We start from the raw sequence: 22325 nt of genomic DNA, 5'->3' as shown, positions 1-22325 counted from the left end.
AATCAGTAATTTTACATTAGGATGCAAAACCAGACCTCTTGATCTCCAAGTTCTACTCACATTGCTTGTGGTCTAGCCTTTTTTCTTCAGCTCAGTCAATGATTATAATGGATATATAATAATAGGCATTGTTTTTTATATAGGGATCTCTCTAAGTCCATCCACTCTAGGAAGATAACTTTCCCAGATAGTTTACAGTACTTTTCCAATCGGCACAACGACCTTCGTAGGAGGGCCTATCACAGTAGTAATTTTAAATGGAATATTACAGCTGAAGTAAGATTTTTTTGGAAAAATCCCAGAAGTGCTTTCACAGGGTTGGCCTGAAGGCATAAATTGTTGATGAGACGAAATGCTTTTAAACCTTACTTTTCCAGGATAAGTCTTATACATTGCCCTGTGGCAATCCTCTGCATGGGTCATCTGAGGAATCTGGCTATGTAAATGATGATCTCCCCTCAATTCTGCTATGCTGCCTCATCATGGGAGGGGGGGGGGAAGGAGGTTTTTCCTGGGAGGAATGAGCAAAGAATGCTGGGAGAATAGTATATAACTCCAGCAGGGTCACCAAGGTTGAAGGTCATCTCAGATGCCCAGCTAAAGCAAGCAAGCACTTTTATCAGCCAGCAGCAATATAGAAAGATGTGGAAAGGGGATACCTGCATTAATTCATAGTGTATGGGAGAAAACAAAGATGAATCACTTCCATATTTTGCCAAGGAAATCCCATGACTAGACAAGATAAAGTTATTGATTATATAGTATTAAATGATGGGCCTCTTGGGTCAAATGGCACCCAATAGGCTACTGAGGAAGAGCTCGTTGTGTTTGCCACATGGAGTTGCTGTGCAAGCAAAGAAAATCAAAAGCAGTGGTTCTCAACCTGTGGGTCGGGACCCCATTTGGGGTCGAACGACCATTTCACGGGGGTCACCAAACAACGCAGTCCACCATTTTTTTCCCCCTTTTCCTTAGCTGTGCTACTCCCTTTTATTCTATGGCTTTTGAAAGCCAATAGAATAGACTCTCTTGAATAAAATCTAATTCTATTGGCTTTCAAAAGCCAATAGGAATTGTCCAGGCTGTCTCTGCCCTGCTGAGCCCGCCAAAAGTCCCATTCTGCAAACAGTGCTGCACCAGTTGAGTAGTCCTCGACTTACGACCGGTTGAGTAGTCCTCGACTTATGACCGGTTGGGGGGTCACGGCATTAAAAAGGTTGAGAACCACTGATCTAAAGGTACAAAGGCAAAATTATTGCAGGAACATGGAATAAGTTCAATGATAGTGAAAGATAAATAAATTACACATTGATATCTTTTAGGACTGGAATTTCAGTCAGAAGATATGGAAACACTGGCTAGTTTCTACCTTTTAAGATCAACTGTCAAAAGTAAAGGAACCAACAGTCCAGAAATATGACACAGACCAGCATTTGGTAGAATAGCAGCAGCAAAGGTTTTGGTAAAAGATAGTCAAATGCTATGACATGTCTAGACCTTCAACAATTAGAATCATGCCGGGCATGCTTTTTCTGGTGACACTCTACAAAAGTGAAAGTTGGACTTTGAAGAAAAAGGATAAAAAGAATTATTGCCTTTTTTGAAAGTTGGTGTTAGAGACGACATTTGAGAATACCAGGTATAGCGCCCCCCCCCCAAAAAAACCAAATCCCACTCCAAATCTCATTTCACTGAGCTATTCCTTACTTTTTGTTTTAATTGTATCTATCCAAAATTAAAGGGCAAGGTGATACTGCCTTAAAATTTCATGACAATTAAAAAAAAAAAAGTTTTCGCTCCAGCCATTCAAGTGCCAGGAAAGACATTTCTAAATTAGGACCCCACCATTTAAAAGACCAATCCTTATTCCTGGAGAAGTTCATTATTCTTTGTGAAGGAATTTTTAAAATAGAACCTCCTTGGAGATCTTAAAAAAATACAAGATGCTGAGCAAAAGAGAAAAAAAACCCTTTGGAATTGCAAAATTACCTCCTAACTCTTATTTCACAAGGCATATCCCTTCTTCAGAGCCTTTAAATGACATTTCCCAAATGCTCTGGCCTCACTGCCAAGCAAAACAGAGCACGGCTGCAGACTTGAGAACTGACTGAATTAACTGAATTCTGCCCACATAAAACAGGAAAAAGTAATAAACTCTATTCTGGGTAAGGTAACGAGCTCTGAAATATTGGGAGGATGTCTGGAATCTGAAAATCACAAAGAATTATCCTTTTTGCTATCTCCAAAGCATGTGGCAGTGCTTTAACTTCCCCACAAGGAGGCTGCTTTATAGCCCTAGAATTAAATTTAATCTTTTGATTTCTCTCACTTCTACCCGAGAGACAACAGAAAGGCAAGCAACAGGAAGGCTAATTCTTGACTTAACAGCATTTATTTCCTGTTCTGCAACCTCTGCCTGGCAAGCTTGCTCTATAGATAGTAAAATAAATGTTGAACACTAAACATACAACAGCGCCTCAACGGGGCAAGATGTTCTTTAAAATGTAAATGTTCCTAATCCCTATTAAGCCTTGTAAGAAAATCCCCAGAATTAAGCAAAGTTTACTTTCTGCTAAGAACTCCCTTTGTTCCTTAGTAAAGTGACTGCTGTATATTTCAGACAGAATTTGAGAGTCAAACTTATTAATTGGATGCCGCCTTTTGTGTGTTTATCTAGGGAAGTTCTCTTCTGTGTATGCCCAATGTTCTCAAAGTCTATTTAGAAAATGGGCAGACTAAAGCTTTCAAGTTTGAAGCAAACACAACAGTCAAGGTATGTTTAAATATAATATAGGGATTAGATTTTGGTTTAGGAGCTCTCGCTTGGCAATGGTGGCCATTGAAGGGCTGGGCCTGTGAATATTTCTCAAACTCTCCACTATATTGTATGAGGTATTATGAATAGAAATTGAATAAAAGAGGAGAGATGCCCATGTAACTCCCTTTAAACTCAGTGACAAAAACCAGAAGATGAATACATTGCTACAGCATCTACAAAAATAATGGAAAATGCATTGTGAGCAGGTAAAGTAACAAATCTGGTATATGATGGAAACTCTTGGAGCCTCATGGACCAAACAACCTATTTCAGTGATGGCGAACCTTTTACTGCCAAGTGCCCAAACTGCAACCCAAAACCCACTTATTTATCGCCGGGTGCCAGGTGAGCGTGGCCCACTGGGTGGGCGTGGCTGTGGTGGTCATGGCAGACTGGGTGGATGTGGCCAAAGTAGGTGTGGTCACCTCAATGTTGCTCGTGTGGAGGGATGCCTGTGGGGCCTGGGCAGGGTTGGGGGAGATCCAGGGGGTCTCTGGCAGGTGTGGTGGGCAGGAGGCTCGTCCTGCAGGGTGAGGCGAGGCAAGGCGAAGCAGGGTGGGTGTGCCATTGTCGCAGGGCAAGGCGAGGTAGGGGCCGGGGCGACTTCTGCCTGACACCATCGGCCCCCCCACAGAGGCCAGCGAGTGCATGGGGGCCGACAGTGTCCATCAACAGCCACAGCCTGCCAGCCCCTTGACCGGCACACTCTTGGGCTCCACAGCCCACCCCCAGCAGTTCAGAGAAGCCGTCTCTGAGCTGGACGACCAGCCAACGGTTGAGGAGACAGTGCAGTGGGTCGTGCCCATGAAAAGGAGAGCATGCGAGGCCAGGAGGGAGGGGATGGGGGGGAGGGAAACCAGCCATGCTGGGATGCATCCGGCCAAGGGGGACCTCAATGAGTTAGTGGGCGGCTGGTTGAAGAGGGACAGTTGCCATCTCCGGGGCATGGCGCGCGTACCCATAGAGAGGGCTCTGAGTGCCGCCTCTGGCACGCATGCCATAGGTTTGCCACCACTGACCTATTTTAATATTTTTGTTTGTTGAAGTGTCTTAAAAATAGAATAAGAAAGCAATCAAATAGCCAACTTGCCTCATCCATAATGCTGCCTTTATTTTTTAACGCTCATAAATTTGGTTGGGACATGATCCACATTTAGCCAAGTAGCAGATTTTATTGTAGCCTATTGTTAATGCCCTTCATTGCAAATTTTATGACTACATTCTAATGTATAGTAATGCGTACGGTCAGGGAAATCAGTAGTACAAATCTTAATCCTCTATATCTCTGTGCTGGATGGTATTCCATTTTGATTCGAATCCATATGGGCATTTCTTTTTTCAAATTGTTATCAGATTACATTGCAGTCAACAATGGGGTTTGTTGTCAGTATGCTACACTAGCCAAGATTGTGTGCCAAAGAATTCTTACGCATTTGAATGGCTTCTCCATCATGGATCAGATCTGCTGCACCTTTTGCCACGTGTACAATTATCCTTGTGAACGATTAAGGACATCATTGTGTGTTCCCAGATGATTTCTGCATGTTGTTGAAATTGTGATTTTTTTTTAAAACCCCATAAATGATAGGATATTATACTCACTTTGAAAGAAAAGCTGTCCATTCAAAGCATTGAACATTTTGCCTTGGTTTTGGAAGAACAGCATAATATATTGAAGATGGGTCTCCTGCATGATGATGAGCTCATTGAACGGGTGAGTTTCACTGCTTTAGGACATTTCTGTTGGTGTTGGGCAAATTAATGAAACTTTCACCTGGAGATACTAACCAGTGCAGGGGGGTTAGAATTGCTCACTTTGGCATTTTGTTTTCTGCTTCATAATCCATAGATTGGGAGAGTATGAACGCCAATGATCAACTCCTATCAGCTTGGTCAGCATGGCTAGTGATAACAGAAATGGGACTTATACATCAGTCACATTAATAGAACCAGAAGTCTCACACCTTCCAAAATGGAAATATGTATCCCTTCGAAATATATGACTGATGGAAAACTAGATCTCTAATTCAGAATATTGCATGCTTGTAAACCTGTTTATATAGCAGCAGCCTTACTGAAACAATAGCAGTTTTTGTTTATTGGTTTATGGCAGTAATAAGGATTTGTTCTGATATGAACATCAGTTTCTCTGGAATCTATTTGCATGAACTCTTTTCAACACAGTGTTAACAGCTGAAAATTTGTTATTCAAAGTAAAATTTTAAACACCCTCTTAGAACTTGTATAATCTTAGTACAAATGGTAGACCATAAATGTTTACTTAATACCACTTTGTTTTCTTTAAAGTACCATTGAATTGTACTTAAGTCATGCTTAAGTGGATTTAATATAAATTGCTTCCCTAATAAATCTTGAAATGAAGATAATACACTGATTATCATACAAGATCCATTTCTTCCATTCTTTCTTCCAGAATGGCAATCATTCGCCTTGTTATAATAGTAGATACTGAATGATTATTTTTAGATAGGATTTTCCATCCTTTTAGCTTCTTTGATGAGATCCACATAGATTAGGTTTCCCCAAAGATTTGGGTGATCCTAAATCCCTTCCTATCTTTGGCAGGTCTATCTGAATTTTGAAGCTGAACTGGTTTGAGCAGCTGTCCATCATTTCACCATTTGATCACAGATGCTCATTTTATCTGATTGCTTTCCTAAATTGTGTACATAGCCAAAATAAAAACCAAAATATTGGTGATTGCTGGGTAATTTTGTTACAAGGAGGAGGAATGGTGGCGATTGCACAAATTTGCAATTAATTAATTTGTGCAGAATTATATATATAATTCTGCACAATTTATTCTGCTTCTACCATATCTGGGGAGGGTCAAGACGATTCTGAAGCCACATTCCACTGATCTCACTGAGGACCCAGATTGTTGGGGGCAATGTAAATATATATATACATTACTTACTGGTGTACACCGCTTAGAGAGTGCTTGCACTTAAAGCGGTATATAAGTCTCATAAATAAATAAATAAATCTCTCAAAACTTTATAATGGAAATTCCTCTGCCTTCTGGAACTTCACTAGAAATTTCCCACACTTTTCCAAGCAGCTATACAGTATTTAATACTTTTATCTAAATATCTTAGCAGATATTCACTGGAAGCTGGTTTTTAATTAGAAGGATTTTTGTTATAGTGGTAATATGCTATAGACCAGGAGTGTCAAATTCAATTTCATGGAGGGCCGCATCAGCATTGTGGTTGCCCTTGGAGGGCCGGGTGGGTGTGGCCAGGGTGGGTGCAGCCTACTGGGTGAGTGTGGATGGAGTGGGTGTGGCCTACTGGGTGGACGTGGCCAGCTCTACATTGTTCGCTTCAAGGGTGCCTGTGGGTACCTGGGCAGGAGTGGGACAGATCTGAGGGTCTCTGGCAGAAGGGGGTGGGACCGGGGCAAGCACTAAGGCATGGTCCATTTCTTAATTCCTCACAAAGGGTGACACCTCCCCAGCATGCACCCAGGGGGCGGGGCTGACACAGCAGAGGCTGGTTCCTCGCTGTTTCCAAACAGCCTTGTGGAGCTAAGACTGAATGCGTTTCAGCATAAATGGCCACCACAAAATTGTACATTGGCTCCCGGCCAGCCTGGGCCAGGGCCAAGGCAGAGGGGGCCATTCCCTCACTGTTTCCAGGATGGCTTTGCGGGCCACATGAAACCACTTCCCGGGCCGCATCTGGCCCCCGGGCCTTGTGTTTGACATGTCTGCTATAGACTCTTTATCTAGCTATCTAGCTATCATCTATTTATCTATCATCTTGCTAACAAGCTGTCTATCTATCTATCTATCTATCTATCTATCTATCTATCTATCTATCTATCTCTATCATCTAATCTAATCTAATCTAATCTACCTAATCTATCAAATCTATTGATTCTATTGAATCTATCAAATCTATCTCTTCGTTTCAGGTGGTTCAGAGGAATGAATCTCATGCTTATCGATGCCTCTTCAGAGTCTGCTTTATACCCAAGGATCCATTACATCTCTTGCAGCAAGATCCAGTGGCTTTTGAGTATCTCTATTTGCAGGTGAAATAGGAATGCTTTGTGGACTTTTCCTGGCTTGGTTAGGTTTCATCAATAAATAACACAAACCCAAGATGTATCATACAAGTTTCCTCATCCATAACAATGTTGGTGTCTTCACATAGCGAATACAGATGAGTATAATACTACACTGCACAACACTAATGGTAACTTTTCAAATTGTTCGAACACATTTGGAACTGTTCAAGAATTAATCTTTTTCAGAAATGTTGACTTTAATTTGTACATGTATTTTATAATTACAAACAGGAAAAAACAAAGGCCAAATTGTGTGTCCAAATATGATATATGTGCAAAAATAAGAATGGGGTAAGGATTGGATAGTAAACTAGGGCTGAAGCATGTATTTTGTGTTTCTGTAGTAATTTATTTATTCACATGATACTGTAGTTTTAAAGATAATTGTTTCTGGTTTTCCATGAGTGCAGATCTCTTTGTGAGAGTAGAAAGAGGCTTCACAAATTTAACAGGTCAGTAAGAAAAGAAAAATATCATTAAGGACCTAGTACTGTCATTTACTGATTTAAAATTTGCATCTCAGGCTTAGAGAAAGCTAGCTTTCACTGGGGACAATCAATACTGTGAATTTTGTTAAACAGTTTTCACTTCAATCTTCAATTTCCCTTGGATTCTGTTTCCACCCTATATTTTCAGTATCATTTCTTGTTCTTATGAATGAAAAACAGAAATAATCTTTAAACAACAAATTGAAAAGTCCAAGAAATTCATCAGCAGTGACTGCAATCTACCCTACTGTCAAAAAAGATAACAATATTCTAACATGTTCCTAGATGGAGGCTTACATAGAAATGTCCAGATATTACGCCTACTCAGATACACATATAGGCTGCAATCACAGATTACACTCAACTTTATAATGTGCTTGTTTTGTCTTACTGTATGAAAACAAATCACAGTTTACAGCCTACAGTAGGTACTTGTTAGTGTGTTGTTTGCCTAGCATAATGTTCCAGTAGGAAGTAATGGGTAGTTTATGGTTTCCAGAATTATTCATGCTTTACTTAGCTATCTAAGTCACAATGCTCTAAGTCAAAATAGGAAAGAAAGCAAATCAACAACTGGCAAGATAATAAGAATATTGTTATGTTTGAAAACAAATATAAATCTGTCTCTAACACACACCTATATATTCTATAATGTGACACGTTAAATACCTAGCTATAGATAGATAGATAGATAGATAGATAGATAGATAGATAGATAGATAGATAGTTATACCACAAGAGTCTTTTGGTCAGTTTCTTTCTGTCCTAATTACATAGAGAAAAAGTGGGCTCAAAATTCTGGATTGGGTTGACATGTGCATGTCATGTCCCACTTGATTTCTCATATCAACGTATGTGATGGAACACAGAATAACAGAATTAGAAGGGACCTTGGAGATCTTCTAGTCCAACCCCCTGCTCAGTAAGAAGATAACTTTCCAGACAAATGACTCTCCAATCTCTTCATAAAAACTGAATGTGTGTTTCCAGATACAGAAGTTATAAATTCTCTGTCCAGCTAAGAAATAAATAGGGTGCATGTGTGAACCAGTCTCAAATTATACATGGCCCAAGGAAATTAATTAAACATTGGGCTTTGCAGCCAACATAATTGCCAAATGTTCTAACGGTACAAATCACTTCATACAATAACAGGGTTAGATTAAAGCAGCCTGGTGCAAGTATCTGTCTCTTCTCTCCCCTTGTTAACCTGGCCCTGTTCGTTACAGAGCTGTAGTGACGTGCTTCAAGAAAGGTTTGCTGTTGAGATGAAGTGCAGTGTTGCGTTACGGCTGGCCGCCTTGCATATGCAAGAACGGATGATCACCTGCGCTCAGCCACAGAAAGTCTCACTAAAGTATATTAAGTAAGTGAAAAGGTATTCAGTTGTAAAGTTTACTTAAAACTTCTCAAGGAAAATACAGTGGATTAAAAAAAAAGACATTAAGCCAAGGGGTTCAAAAGTGATCTGTCATATAAGTTGGACTTTTAGTTGAGTTGTTTGCATCCTTTGCTCTCCTTGGCTGCCCGCTACTGGTGGATGCTTGTTGTTGTGAACAATGTCACTTCTGGTTCTGAAGGCTAGCAATTGCCCAAACTACATCGCAGTTTTGAACTCCAAATCCATCTTGTAACAATTAAAGGATGGTGACCCCAAGTTCTGCCAGATGATCATGTTGGGGTAGGTCTTTTTCCTCTCTCTCTTTTTTTTTCTAATGCTACAGGAAGGATTGGGGAATAGAAAACTTTATTTCCCCAACTCTACTCCGAAACATGAGAGGCAAAGACATCAAAAAAGCTATCAGTGTCCACATGAAGAGGAATCATCTTTTGCTGGACCCAAGGCAAAAGGTAAAGTGCCTTTAAGACATCTGGGAAGGTTACCTTCTAGTGCAGGGATAGGCAACCTTGGCTCTTTTATGACTTGTGGACTTCAACTCCCAGAATTGCTGAGCCAACATAGCTCAGCTTGGAAACCTCTCCCTTTCCCCTCAGCATGGCTGGCTCAGGAATTCTGGGAGTTGAAGTCCATGAGTCATAAAAGAGCCAAGGTTGCCTACCCCTGTTCTAGTGGAATTTGACTCTGTCTTCATCTTATTATCTCAGTAGTTTTTCTAATGCAGACCAGAGAGAGATCAAATCACCCTTTTTAGTCAATGACTGGATCATTTTTATTTATGTACACACAACCACACATAATAACACTTATGTTCCAAGAACACAGTGATGGGGAATTTTGGGATGTGCATATACTGTTGGTAAAAAAGTAGAAGAATACCGATAAAGATAATGAATAATTGCCTAAATTCGTAATTTGAATATGTATTTATCCATCAGGAATCAACTAATCTCATATTTTATTGTATTGTTCAATGCTTGGGATAACTTTATTAGTTAAAAGGAAAAACAATATTTTTGTGCTGAATATTTCTCTGTGATGCCTTCAGAAATACTGACAGTTCCCAAGGTAATCTTTATTTAGTGAACACAATTGGAACCAGCAATTTGGTCACTAACTAAAGCAATCCTTAGGTGAAACTACAACTTACGATCTTACTTCAGCTTTTGTTTGCTTTTTGACCTGTGAAGATCATAAAACGTGAACAATGGTCATAAAATTACTTTTTCATCACTATTGTAACTGTGAATGGTTGCTAAACAAGACAGTCAGTAAACAAGAATTGCCTATGTTTCTGATTCTGAAATGCTCCATAATACTGGTGGACAACTGGGACATTTGCCCCACTACTGTCCCAAGAATGCCATGGTAGTAATAGCTTGCCATATTATTACTGTACCCAAATTTTACTGTATGAGAACATAAGAGGCCATGGGCTTACCAATTATAAAGATCTGATTGTGTTAACTTTGCTTTTCAACAATTGCAGAATCTCCTTTCCGCAGCTCAAGTGCAATTGTGTTATCTGCAGATTCTTGGAGACTTAAAACTCTATGGAGGAAAAATCTTTAATGCCACGCTCATGGTAAATTTATGATTTCTAATAAAAAAGAAAATATGTAGTTCAGGGCTGAACTGTTGGGTTCTTGGTGCTCTCTGAAATTGGCTGTTTTCTTGTAGATACAAGTAGTTCTAATTGGGACCAGCAACTGCTGCTAAATAGTTGCTAAGTGGAAAATTACATGACTGCAAACTATGTTTTCCAGCTCAAAACTGATAAGATTTGGCTTCTGTTTGCCTTCCAACTATTCCTCACCCTTCGTATTGCTTGAGTACTTGCTAATGTCTTATACACATCAAAAGCAATGTGATTGCCATGGGCACACTACATCAACAACTTATTCTCTTGAAACCCCTTCCTTTCCAATCTCCTTGCTCTGCAGGGGGAGCAGATGAGAGGGAAAAAAACCAAGTGATTTCCATAGGCAATCTCTTTTTTGCCTGATCCTTCCCCCTTTTCCCATAAAGTGGAAATCACAAGGGATCACAAGAGAATAAGCTGTTTGATCTTCTACACATTGAAAGCAATGTGATCGCGCTAGAAGTCTGAGGCTGGAAGCCACAGGCATGTTATTCAAGCAGCTTACAGTACTGACTTGAAATCTCTTACTTTTCCATTTCTCCAGTCTGATGCAGGAAGGGGTGTTGGAGGGAAAAACAATTTCTGTAGGCAATCTTTTCTTTACCTGATCCTTTCCTGCTGCCAGCACAATCTGCTGGCTGTTTATATCTACACTCTGAATTAATCAAAGAAGAAGAAAAAGAAGAAAAACTAGGAGTCAGGTCCACGCATGACACTATTTCTGTTTTTCTTGGAAGATAAATAGACCTATCATAATCATTTCTTCATTTCCATTCAGAAAGAAGTCTGATGCTACCTGTAGAGTCAGATGACAAACAGGCTGCTGCCTGTTCGATGGGAAAAGGTTGTGCGTGCCTATATTTTGAGTCTCTGGATTCAACTCTTTACTCCATTAGTGCATCTGTGTACAGCAGGGGTCTTCAAACTTGGCCCTTCTATGACTTGGGGACTTCAACTTCCAGCCATGCTGGCTGAGGAATTCTGGGAGTTGAAGTCCACAAGTCATAAAAGGGCCAAGTTTGAAGACCCCTGGTGTATAGATAACACATAGGATCAACCCAAGAAGGCCTACCCTCTGAGGCCTTGAGATGAAGCCACTGTTCTCTTTCACCCATTTTCTTCCCAGGACCAGCCTTGACACTCTCCTGCCAAATTAACTAGTTAGCCAGTCACCTTAAAAGCTGTGACCATATCTCAGATCCACAAATTGTGAGGGGCCCACAGCTTGATCACGTCTATTAAGATGAGCTTCCTGACAGTTAGAACAATTAACCAGTGGAACAACCTGCCTCCAGAAGCAGTGAATGCTCCTGACTGGAAGTTTTTAAGAAGAGATTGGACAACCATTTGTCTGAAATGGTATAGGGTTTCCTGCCTGAGCAGGGGGTTGGACTAGATGACCTCCAAGGTCCCTTCCAACTTTATTATTATTATTATTATTATCAATCATCGCACAGTCAGCCAGATGTTCAGACTGGATTTGGCATTTTGTCTACCTATCGAGTCCTTACCCAGGACCTGGGATAGGCAGAAGTAGATGTTTGATGGTATTATAGGTATCGTCGCAGGATGGAAGCAGTTCCTAATAAGGCCGCCTTTTGCAATTGACTAATAGCAAATTTGTCAATGCCAATGGTGTTCAAGTGGTGCTCCAGTTGTTTTGGGATTGCACCCAAGGAGCCTATGACTATTGGTACTACCCTTGCTTGCTTTTGCCACAGTCTTTCTATTTCTATTTGTAGGTCTTTGTATTTTGTTATCTTCTCCAGTTCTTTCTCTTCTATTCTGCTGTCTCCAGGCACTGCCACGTCCACTATCCAGACTTTTTTGTCTTTCTTATCGACAATTGTTAAGTCTGGGGTGTTATGTTGCAGGTGCTTGTCTGTTTGAATTCTGAAGTCCCAGAGCAGTTTAATTTTATCATTTTCTATGACTTTCTCTATTTTATGATCCCACCAGTTTTTGCTTACAGGCAAATGATATTTTTTGCAGATCTTCCAATGCACCATTGTTGCTACTTTGTCATGCCGCTGCTTGTAATCAGTCTGTGCAATCTTCTTGCAACAGCTTACCAAGTGGTCCACTGTTTCTTCAGCTTCTTTGCATAGGCGGCACTTACTGTCTGTTGCTGTCTTCTCAATTTTGACTTTGTATGCATTTGTCCTTAAAGCTTGGTCTTGTGCAGCCAGAATTAATCCCTCGGTTTCTTTCTTCAATTTTCCTGCTCTTAGCCATTGCCAGGTTTTATTATTATCTGCTTTCCCAGCTATTTTTTTAATGTATTGGCCATGTAGTGCTTTGTCTTCCCATGCCTCTATTTGTTCTTCATTTGGTCTTTCTTGTAGGCCAGTTTGGTCTCTCCAGTAGTTAGTAAGCCTTCCTGATATACTAATTTCAGTGCATCTTCATCATTGTTCTTCAGATATTCTTCCAAAGCCATTTTTTCTTCTTCAACCATCTGATGTACTTGTAGCATTCCACGCCCACCTATTTGCCTTGGTAGATAAAGTCTATCAATGTCACTGCGTGGATGAAGGGCATGATTCATTGTCATTATTTTTCTGGTCTGCCTATCCATTGCTTTTAGTTCTGCTTGAGTCCAGTCCACTATTCCAGCTGTGTACCTAATGACTGGGATTGCCCAGGTGTTGATTGCCTTTATGGTATTTCCTCCATTGAGTTTGGATTTTAAGATCTTCTTCACTCTCTTGATGTATTCACCTCTAATCTTTTTCTTGACTTCAGTGTGCTTGATGTTGTCAGCTTGAAGGATACCCAAGTATTTGTAGTACTCTTCCTCATCCAGACTCTTAATGTTATTTTCGTGGGGCATCTTGATTCCTTCAGTTTTCACTATTTTTCCTTGTTTGATAGTAAGTGTGGCACATTTGTCCAAGCCAAACTCCATTACAATATCTTGGCTATATATACGGACAGTGTTGAGCAGCGATTCTATTTCAGATGATGTTTTTCCATACAGCTTCAGATCATCCATGTAAAGGAGGTGGGATAGTCTAGCAGATGTTTTTGATGTTTGATAACCATGTCCTGAGTTATTCAGTATTGTTGACAGAGGAAACAGTGCAATAACAAATAGTAATGGTGATAATGAATCTCCTTGAAATATTCCTCTCTTGATATTAACCTCTCCCAGCTTCTCACCATTGATCTGCAACTGTGTCTTCCATTGTGCCATCGATCTTTGCACAAATTTTCTGATGTTTCTACTTACTCCTGTTATTTCTAGGCACTTGATTATCCAATCATGTGGCAGAGAGTCAAATGCCTTTTTGTAGTCAATCCATGCCACATTCAGGTTGGTCTTCCTTCTCTTGCAGTTTTCCAAGATCATTTTGTCTATTAGGAGTTGATCTTTTGTTCCTCTGCTATTGGGGCGGTTTCCTTTCTGCTCAGGTGGAAAGAGATTGTTTTCAACTAGATGCTGTTGCACTGCATCAGCTACTACACCAGTTAGTAATTTGAAAGTTGTTGGTAAGCAGGTAATTGGCCTGTAGTTACCTGGTGTTGCCCCTTTTGCTGGATTTTTCATTATTAGGTAGGTTTTCCCAGTTGTTAGCCACTTTTCAATTTCTCCTCCTTGTAGTATATTGTTGAACTGCTTGGCAATGAGTGGGTGTATAACAGTTAGATGTTTCAACCAAAACCCATGCAGTTCATCTTCACCTGGTGCTGACCAATTTTTGATTTTCTTTGCTCTTTTTTCTACCATTTTTGTTGTTATTACTAGTTCTTTCATTTCAACTTCTGTTTTATTTGCATCCACCTCTTTTAACCAAGCCGCATCCTTGTTGTATTTCTTTGGGTTATCCCATATCTGCTTCCAGAACTGCACTGTTTCTTCCTTGTCAGGTACTGACTGATTCCTTGCAGTTTCTCCATTGATGGATTGGTAGAAACGTTTCTGATTGGATTGAAATTGGAGGTTCTGCCTATAGTTTGCAATTCGAGCTTCATATCTACTGATTTTCCTGGCTATAGCTGTTATTTGTTGCTTTATTATTTCCAGTGCTTCCTTGATCTTCCTTGTTTCTAAGTGGTATTTCTTGATTAGGTATTCTTTGGTCTTCTTGTTCTTCAGCTTCTTTTCTTTCATCTGTTCTAGCTTGCTTGCATGTGATCTTAACTTGCTGATCTTATTTTCTAGTCTAACCTTCCATTTTTCTGGTGCACTGTTTGTTTGTTTTTCTTTTTGTTGATTTTGCATCCCAGGTATTCTGTTATAACTGCAGCTGTGCTGTACATTAGTTGGTTTGTTTCTTGCAGTGAATTGGTGCTTATACTTGATATTGCAGTATTTGCATCTTTTAATGCTTGTGCTAGCTGTTTCTTTGGAACAAGCTTCAATGCAGGTAGCCTTATTCTGTTGTTTTTGTGCTGTTCTAGATGCTCAGTTATTCTTTGTTTCAATTCTTTTATTTCTTTAGTTAGAGGGTTTTGTTCTTCCTGAGGAAGAGGTGCCTGGTTTCCAAATGAGAACAGTTGTATATCTCTACTGGATTCTTTCACTGCCAACTCCCCCTGGTTTGCCTCTACATTCTGAATTACTTCTGGTAAGGCTTTGATTTCTTTGCCCTGGGTAAACCTTTGCAGTTCGTCCAATTCTGTTTCTGTGAATACTTTATTTCGTGTTATAAATCGGCGTTGATCTGCTAGTCTCTGTTCTGTTATTTCTGATTCTGGATGTTGTTCTTTCCAGAATTGGTGCATTCGTTTTAGATATCCTCGCCTTGTTGGACTTGATCTGTAGTAACAGATCATTATTTCTTTGTTTTCCATCACTGTGTATCTGCGACGGGTAAACACCTTTTCTTCCAGTAGTTCTGCAGCTGCTGGCCCTGGTTGCTCAGCCAACAGTCCTGAGTCCTGTAACCCATTTTTCACCAGATATCCAGGAACTCCAATATCTAGTGCGGACCTTGTTAACCATTATTATTATTATTATTATTATTATTATTATTATTATTATTATTACTATCATCATCATTATCATTATTATTATTATTATCATTATTATTCCAAAAATGTTCAGCAAATATGTGAAAATAGTAATTTCCTCAATTGATCAGTAATATAGAAAAAATAGGCCTGCTTCCCTCATGCAGTGCTGGAGTTAATAAATGAAATAACTGGATAATTTCCTGCTTTCCTCTCTACAGTATAGCATAAATGATGGCCAGTAAGTTTCATAAAACACTGAATTATGTTAAAGTTAGCTGTTCGATTCCCATTTAGGTTTTGTAATGCTTTTGTAAACTTTTGCCTGCATTCATAACGCATAATAAGCTGTTATTTGTATAACTACATATTTCTGAATTAATGGTGATTAATTTCACACATGTTAAACATTTCTAAACCGTTGTTGAGACGGCACAAGTATAAGCCTCTATTTTATACAGAGAGCAAGAGAGATATATTCTTTGCTGGGGGGGGGGTTTCTACAGAATACTATTAAAAGAACTTCTGAACTGATCAGAAATGTCTACTCAAGACTAGAGTGTATTTAAACATAATGATATGAAAGTTCAAATTGTGTTACTTCATTTGTGTGGGTTTCTTTACATATCCAAATTAAATTGTATAGGTACTGTAGCCATTGAATACATAGGCAGGAGTTTATTCCTTTCTAAGCTTGGTCATAAGCTGCTTTTCCCTCATGAAGCTACAGGACAGAGAGACATGCATTGTCTTGCTGGTGGGAGCCAAATACGGAATCAGTCACGTGCTTAATACCAAACTCAGCTCCGTAAACGTGCTGGCAGAATTTGCCAGCATAAGCAGACTGGAGCTCATCAAAGAATCCGACAAAGTAAGCATGGTGAAGATCTACCTCCAAGATATAAAGGTAAATATATTTCTTATCAATTTTGATACATTAATCTGTCAGGAACATTTCAGCTCGTCATGTTTCCTGTCTTCCCTACAAGGTACTCACTTTGCTGCTGGAGTCCAACTGTGCCAAAGATCTGGCTTGTCTCATCAGTGGTTACTACAGAATGTTTGTAGATTCAAGCAGCTCCATATTCATCTGGGAGGAGAGAAAACCTCGAATGCACCGGATCTCTGCTGAGGAAGGTAAAAAGCAAGTTTCCTTAAATAAGCAAAGGAGCGAGAGGAATCTTCCCAGCTCGATAGTACACCTGTTGCTAGAAATCCATGCGTGCATTTAGCACGCTGGTGCCTCAAGTCTGTTATTTATTTCTTCACCATACAGCTTTATTGCCCCTTCATTTGTATGGGCAAAAGCAAAAGGGTTCTTAGGAACACCATTGGAAGTGGTCATTTAGATGCATTGAAAGGATGTGGGAGATGTTTCTGTCACATTTGAATATAAATTCATCTAATTTCAGGTGCATAAACCAGCATCATAGTTACCGTTCAAGGCACAGTTCTCATAATTTTGCATGCAGTCCAAATTCTCAGGTTTCCTATAGTTGAACCTGAGCCTACTTTCTCCCATCCAGATCTCCACAGTCTCCAGTCACTGAGATGGAGCCTCAAGGGCTGACACTTAGAGACAGTCCCTGTTTATCCTTTGGCTATCCAAATGATGCTGCAGAGAACAGTACTTTGGATATGTTCAGAGGAATCTGTTTTCATATTTTAGCTGTACAGTCATCTTAAGAACCTTTTTCAGGGAGCTTTTATTTCAACTGCATTCTACGTTTGGTTGGAAGGAAGGTGCAACTCCAAGGAAACTGTCTGTGTTTGCAGGATATGAATCTAGAACCTGCAGTGACTCTGAAGAATCTTCTGAGCCAGATTCCTCCTTGGACCGTTTCTCAGACACACATTCACCTAGGTACAGCAGTATTAGCCCCCCAATTGAGGAGAAAGGAGAGGAGCAAGAGCTGGAGCAAGAAAAGAAGACCCCAGAGGCCAAAGAAATGAGCTTTTGCAATGGTTACAACATAAACGATAGCCTTTCGGAAGCGTCTGACTCAGCCAACACAGAAAGCAGGGGGCTGAAGTCCAGTGGCTCAAGTGACTCTCTGGATGCCTTGGAAGAAGATGACTTAGAAGCATGCTCAGCAAGCAGGCCAGAGATTTTTCAGTTTTGTAACTCTGCTCTTCAGAAATTGGCATATAATGACAAGATGCTTTTTGGTGCTGATGGAGACGAGGAAAGCAGAACATCACAAGAAAGTTTTTTTCCTTTCCTCCTGCCACCCCTGTTATCCAGTCCGGGTCTTCCACAGCCAGAAGAGGAATCCAGAAAAGAAATCGGTGTGAGTATTCTAGAGTCCAAGCTGGCCAAAAGCAACGTCATGGAGTACTACAGCCTCTGTGCCAATCTCTCCCCAGCCAGCAGTGGAGGGAAGAATACACAGAGTTGCAGCCCTGAAAGCTGCTCTTTGCAGGAGCCTGAAGACCATGAAAAAATCAGTGAGGGCCAGACTCCTGTCTTTGTCTTGACATCTCCCTCTGGCTTTGAAAAGACTAATTCAGATGATAACTTCTGTTGTGCAACTGAAAGGATGACCCCAACAGAGCCACAACCAGGTATGTAAAAAGAAAATCCTTAGAGTAACCTCCCAAAGTCTTTTAAATAGGGATGTTATTTTGAGCAATCCTTCTTGGTCTTTTTCACAGTTCACAGCATTGTTCACTGTGTCTTGCAGTGCTATAGTATCAATATGAGGCCCTTAGAATAATTAAAGTTGATCGAGTTGCTTACTGAAATCTAGCTGGCTATCAGCTTTTCCCTTCATACTCAAAATATGCACCATCTAATTATTCCTTGTATCTGCCCGGTATTTTGTTTCTGTTTAGGCAAGGATGAGAGTTAATGGCTATTCCACAAGACCTATTGCAAAGAAAATTCCAGTTCAGAGTTTCATATTATTACATTTCCTCTGATAGTTTTTTTTTTTTTTAGTTGCTAAAAGAACCGATATATGGAAATAAATTGTGGTGGTACTAGTTATGTTCATACAATTAACGGTGGTGGAATGATTATGTGAGAACCCTTTAATATAGAAATTAACTATTACCACTACTAACTACTACTGCCCCATGATAGCAGGATTTTTCTAGTCTCTCTCAACTTTTCATCCCTTTTGTACCATAAAAAGATAGAAAAGTGGATGGAAGAGGATGGTGGGCAAGTATGTCTCCAACTCAGTTTGCAGTGGTGACGCTTTTGAGCTGGTCACAATACAGTACTTTTCAGTCACAGGGTGAGAGAGACAGGATATTAAATCAGAGGTCCCCAACCTTTTGAGCACCAGGGACCGGTTCCATGGAGAAGTTTTTCCGTGGACCGGAGGGGGCATGGTTTTGTGTGCTGCCTGCATCTGTGGATGGAGCTTGTTTGTGCGGACCGATTGCTGACATGCCGCAGCCCAGTAGTGGTCCACGGATCGGGGGTTGGGGACTCCTACATTAGATAACTCCTGGCATTTCCATAGTTTCTTAGCTTGTCGAAAGAAAGGAATAGTGTGTGTACCTTTAGATAACTCACACATAGCAGCAGCAGCATACATCTTTTCACAAACTACTGTTGAAATAAGATGAAAATAATTCTCTATATTGATGGGCTTTTCTTTATTCTTAGGTTCTGAAATTCTACCCCTACCTCGTTCCCCAGGGTTGCCATCCTGTAGCAGCTTGGATGAAAACATCCTGTCAAAGCAAAGCAGAAGGATGAAACCCAGGCCAGAAAAAGCACCAACGTGTGCCAATAATTTGAGGAAAAGAAGGTCCTTTCTCGAGACAAATTATACTTCCCAAGTTAGTTTCCCCAAAGCTTTACCTTATGCCTCGGAAACCGATGTTTGTTACAATAGAGATGCTACCGTTTCAGGAGCATCTGCAGCTGAGAGTTTACTGAAGGAACCCCAGCAAATTTCCAGTCTTCTTGAAGCCACACAGAAAATCCAGGTGGTCCAAAATTCAACCTCATCATCTGACGCAACAGAAATGGGGCAGAATTCATCAGGACCCAATGCAGTTTTGTGCCTGGCCTCTGCTCAGGCAAGTGGAGGAAGTTTAGACTTGAGCAATTACTCTTTAAATTCTTTTTCTATGCCCCCCCATCAGAGTCACCATTTAAGTACACCAGGAATTGCTTTTCACCAGGAAGATCTTGATCCCACTTGCAAAGGCAAAGCAGAAAAGCTTACAGAAATAGCTAGAGGGGTTCAGGGACATTGTGAAGTAAAGGCAGACTGTTCCGTAAAGCAAGCACTTGATAAAAAACCGAGTACAATCAAAGCTATGCCTCCAGCAGGAGTCAGTTATGTTTTGATTGAGGAAATAATACACACTACCACCAAACCTTCAGTGTCTCAGAACAGCATCCAAGACAAACCTTTGTCTTTTGCCCCAGAGAAAGATGAGAAACAGGAACAAGTTGTGTTAGATCCTTGCAAGAGAGATTCTGTCTTGTGTGAATCCAGCCAGGCCCTCGGAGACTTAAAGCTTGAAGAAGGTATCAGCCAATTGTCAAATAAGGGAGATGAGAAACATCTGGGGGTTTCAAATGTAACTGAACTATTTTTCAACTGCAGTGATACATCAGGCCAAATATGCTGGCCAAATTTCAGTTCAGCAGCAGAAAATGCACAAATCTGTCAGCAAGCAGATAAGGAGTGCCAGGGAATCACTAGCCAAAATGGCCTGGGTGTTAATAATTTATCTTTAAAAGATGGGGTGATAAATCAAGTCCCAGCCCACTTATCAGCCATGAATATGTCTCATAATCTGTGCCCATCTACAGATGTTGCTGGTGACTATAAAACAGAGGGGAAAAACCTCATGGGAGATGCTCTCATTACAGATTATAAAAATAAGAGATACAGTTTGCTAATGGCTTCCTCAGAGAACACAGAACAGAGTGAAACTAATAATTCAGCTGGACAGAGTTACCCTTCCTTTGACAGACCCAGTGAGGGAAACTGTACTTCAGATCTATCCTTTCTGTCCTCTGACAAGGCAACTGAGGGTGCAGTGGCATTCAGTGATACAGGTCCACCAGGTTTAGTGAATTCTGAGGAAACATCTACACCTCAATATAAACCAGAGAGATGCAGCTGCCAGTTGTCTTATGCCAGTTGTTTCCATGGGGTAGAAAATGAAGCAGAATTGGACTGCACCAAACCCTTTGCAAGTAGCATTTCTGAAGGACCCTTAACAACTCCACCTTCAACAAGACACCCACTGCCTTCAGATTTTAATCCTACCAGGCGCCTTCAAGAACATACTTATACGAATGGGGCCCCCAGAGATTCTCAGAATCACAGATACCTTCCAGAATTACCTATCAAAACACTGAGCTATATGAAAGAAAAATGGTCTGTCTCGCCATTCGACTTCTGCCATTTGTTAGGGGATGTGGTAGAGCTACAGGAAGTTCTAAAGTGGCCTTCGGGAAACCAAAGAAAACATCCAGAGGATCAATGTGCTGCCCTTTTTTCAGAAAACAAGAACGCCTTGTATGCGGAATCACAGAGATTGCTGTCTAATTGCCAGAAGATTATCAAAGCACCAGGGCCTTCTCCAGAGACACAAATGATAGTTCAAAAGACCTTCCAAAACCTTCTTCAGTTGACAGAAGTATGCCTACAGTTCACAGACTGTGGCCTTTGCAGTAATGGGCACATAGACCTTAAAACCAACCTGGGGGATGTTTTGTGTAGCTATCAACAGTTTTTGGAGGCATGTAGGCAAACTCATGAGAAGGATTACTCCAGCCTAAGCCTAAAACTATGTGTCTGCCAACATACGGCCCTCACTGCTTCCCTTTTCTGCCTTGTACAGCAGTTCATAGCTTCATCCTGCACATGAGATGGATTTGCTGTCTCTTCCTGCTTCTCCTTTCTTTGCACTAACAGTACAACTCTTGTTGAATTCATTATAAAGAGAGAATTAGCTATTTTGAAAACTTGCGTATTTTTGTGACCTTCTGACTTGGCTTGATAAATGTATAACCCTGGGAGATTCTAATAAAAACGGGATGTGTAAAAGAATGGCTGAAGGAACTGAGGCAATTGCTTGGTTTCATTTGTCAATGGATATTAATGCTGAAAGCTTGAATGAAGTCAAGGGAATAAGTCTCATAAAAGTCATAGATAGCATGTTGATTCACATCCAATTTTACTTTTTTTCTCTCTTTCCTCTCTAAGTGTAGAAGGCAAAAGATCAATCTTTTCTGAAGATCTTTTCAGTGTTAACTGCTGTGGATAAACGTTACTTAAGAACAGCTCAAAGAGAACGCTGTAGGTCAAACTGGACAGATCTACTGAACATATTATCTTACAGTGTTAGTGTGTGCCAATTGGTGGACATGTTGATCAAGGTTAATGAAACCGTACCACAGATATCTGTCTTTTGTCTGGGACTCTTCTTTCTGGTGTTTTAAATAAATGCACCTGGAGTAGGTTACAAAGATACATTTTTAAAAAGAGCCAATGATGTGTGATTGATAAGATACTGGACTAACACCAAGAAAATCCAGATTCTTGTTTAACTAAGCCATGGAGGTTCACTTGGCAACTTTGGGCCACCCCCACTCTTTCAACCCAATTTGTCTGAGATGCCAAGGGTCATAGGCAGTGAAGCATCACAGGCAGTGCAGTGGTATAATAGGATGTGAGAATAACCTTGGGAAACCATGAAGAAGTGCTGATGCCTACATAATGGCCCTTCCTCCTCCCAGGGTTGTTTTCAGTCTATTACAGGTGGTAACAGCTTTTCTTCACCCAGTTGCTTTTATTTTCTATTTTAAAGGGATGCTCCCCTTTAAAACAGAACACAACTTTTGAACAGTATTTTCCACCCAATTGCTGAAATTTTGTACTCACTGAAAATGGAAGTGCTGTATCTGTTTATCCGATAAATAAATACATAAGGTCTTCTGTATTT

General features: G+C 40.4%; 1 protein-coding gene across 5 annotated transcripts in view; it reads left to right on the top strand.

Moving 5' to 3' along the window:
* FRMPD1 (FERM and PDZ domain containing 1) overlaps nucleotides 1-21430 on the top strand; it is an 83856-nt gene extending 62426 nt beyond the window's left edge. For all 5 annotated transcript variants that reach the window (XM_039344836.1, XM_039344834.1, XM_039344835.1 and 2 more), the window contains 10 exons: nucleotides 2678-2773; nucleotides 4407-4532; nucleotides 6758-6877; nucleotides 8631-8767; nucleotides 9126-9252; nucleotides 10290-10385; nucleotides 16123-16305; nucleotides 16388-16535; nucleotides 17175-17963; nucleotides 19018-21430. In XM_039344836.1, the coding sequence (XP_039200770.1) occupies nucleotides 2678-2773; nucleotides 4407-4532; nucleotides 6758-6877; nucleotides 8631-8767; nucleotides 9126-9252; nucleotides 10290-10385; nucleotides 16123-16305; nucleotides 16388-16535; nucleotides 17175-17963; nucleotides 19018-21248 (4053 nt within the window). In that variant the 3' untranslated portion in view covers nucleotides 21249-21430. The remainder of the gene's footprint in view (nucleotides 1-2677; nucleotides 2774-4406; nucleotides 4533-6757; nucleotides 6878-8630; nucleotides 8768-9125; nucleotides 9253-10289; nucleotides 10386-16122; nucleotides 16306-16387; nucleotides 16536-17174; nucleotides 17964-19017) is intronic.
* Nucleotides 21431-22325: the final 895 nt, after the last annotated feature.

Source organism: Crotalus tigris, unplaced genomic scaffold (assembly GCF_016545835.1).
Source record: "Crotalus tigris isolate CLP2741 ecotype Arizona unplaced genomic scaffold, ASM1654583v1 scf7180000017939.2460400, whole genome shotgun sequence".
Taxonomy (NCBI): Eukaryota; Metazoa; Chordata; class Lepidosauria; order Squamata; family Viperidae; genus Crotalus; species Crotalus tigris.
The sequence above is the reverse complement of the archived record's forward strand: the minus strand, read 5'-3'. Positions and strand labels throughout refer to the sequence as shown.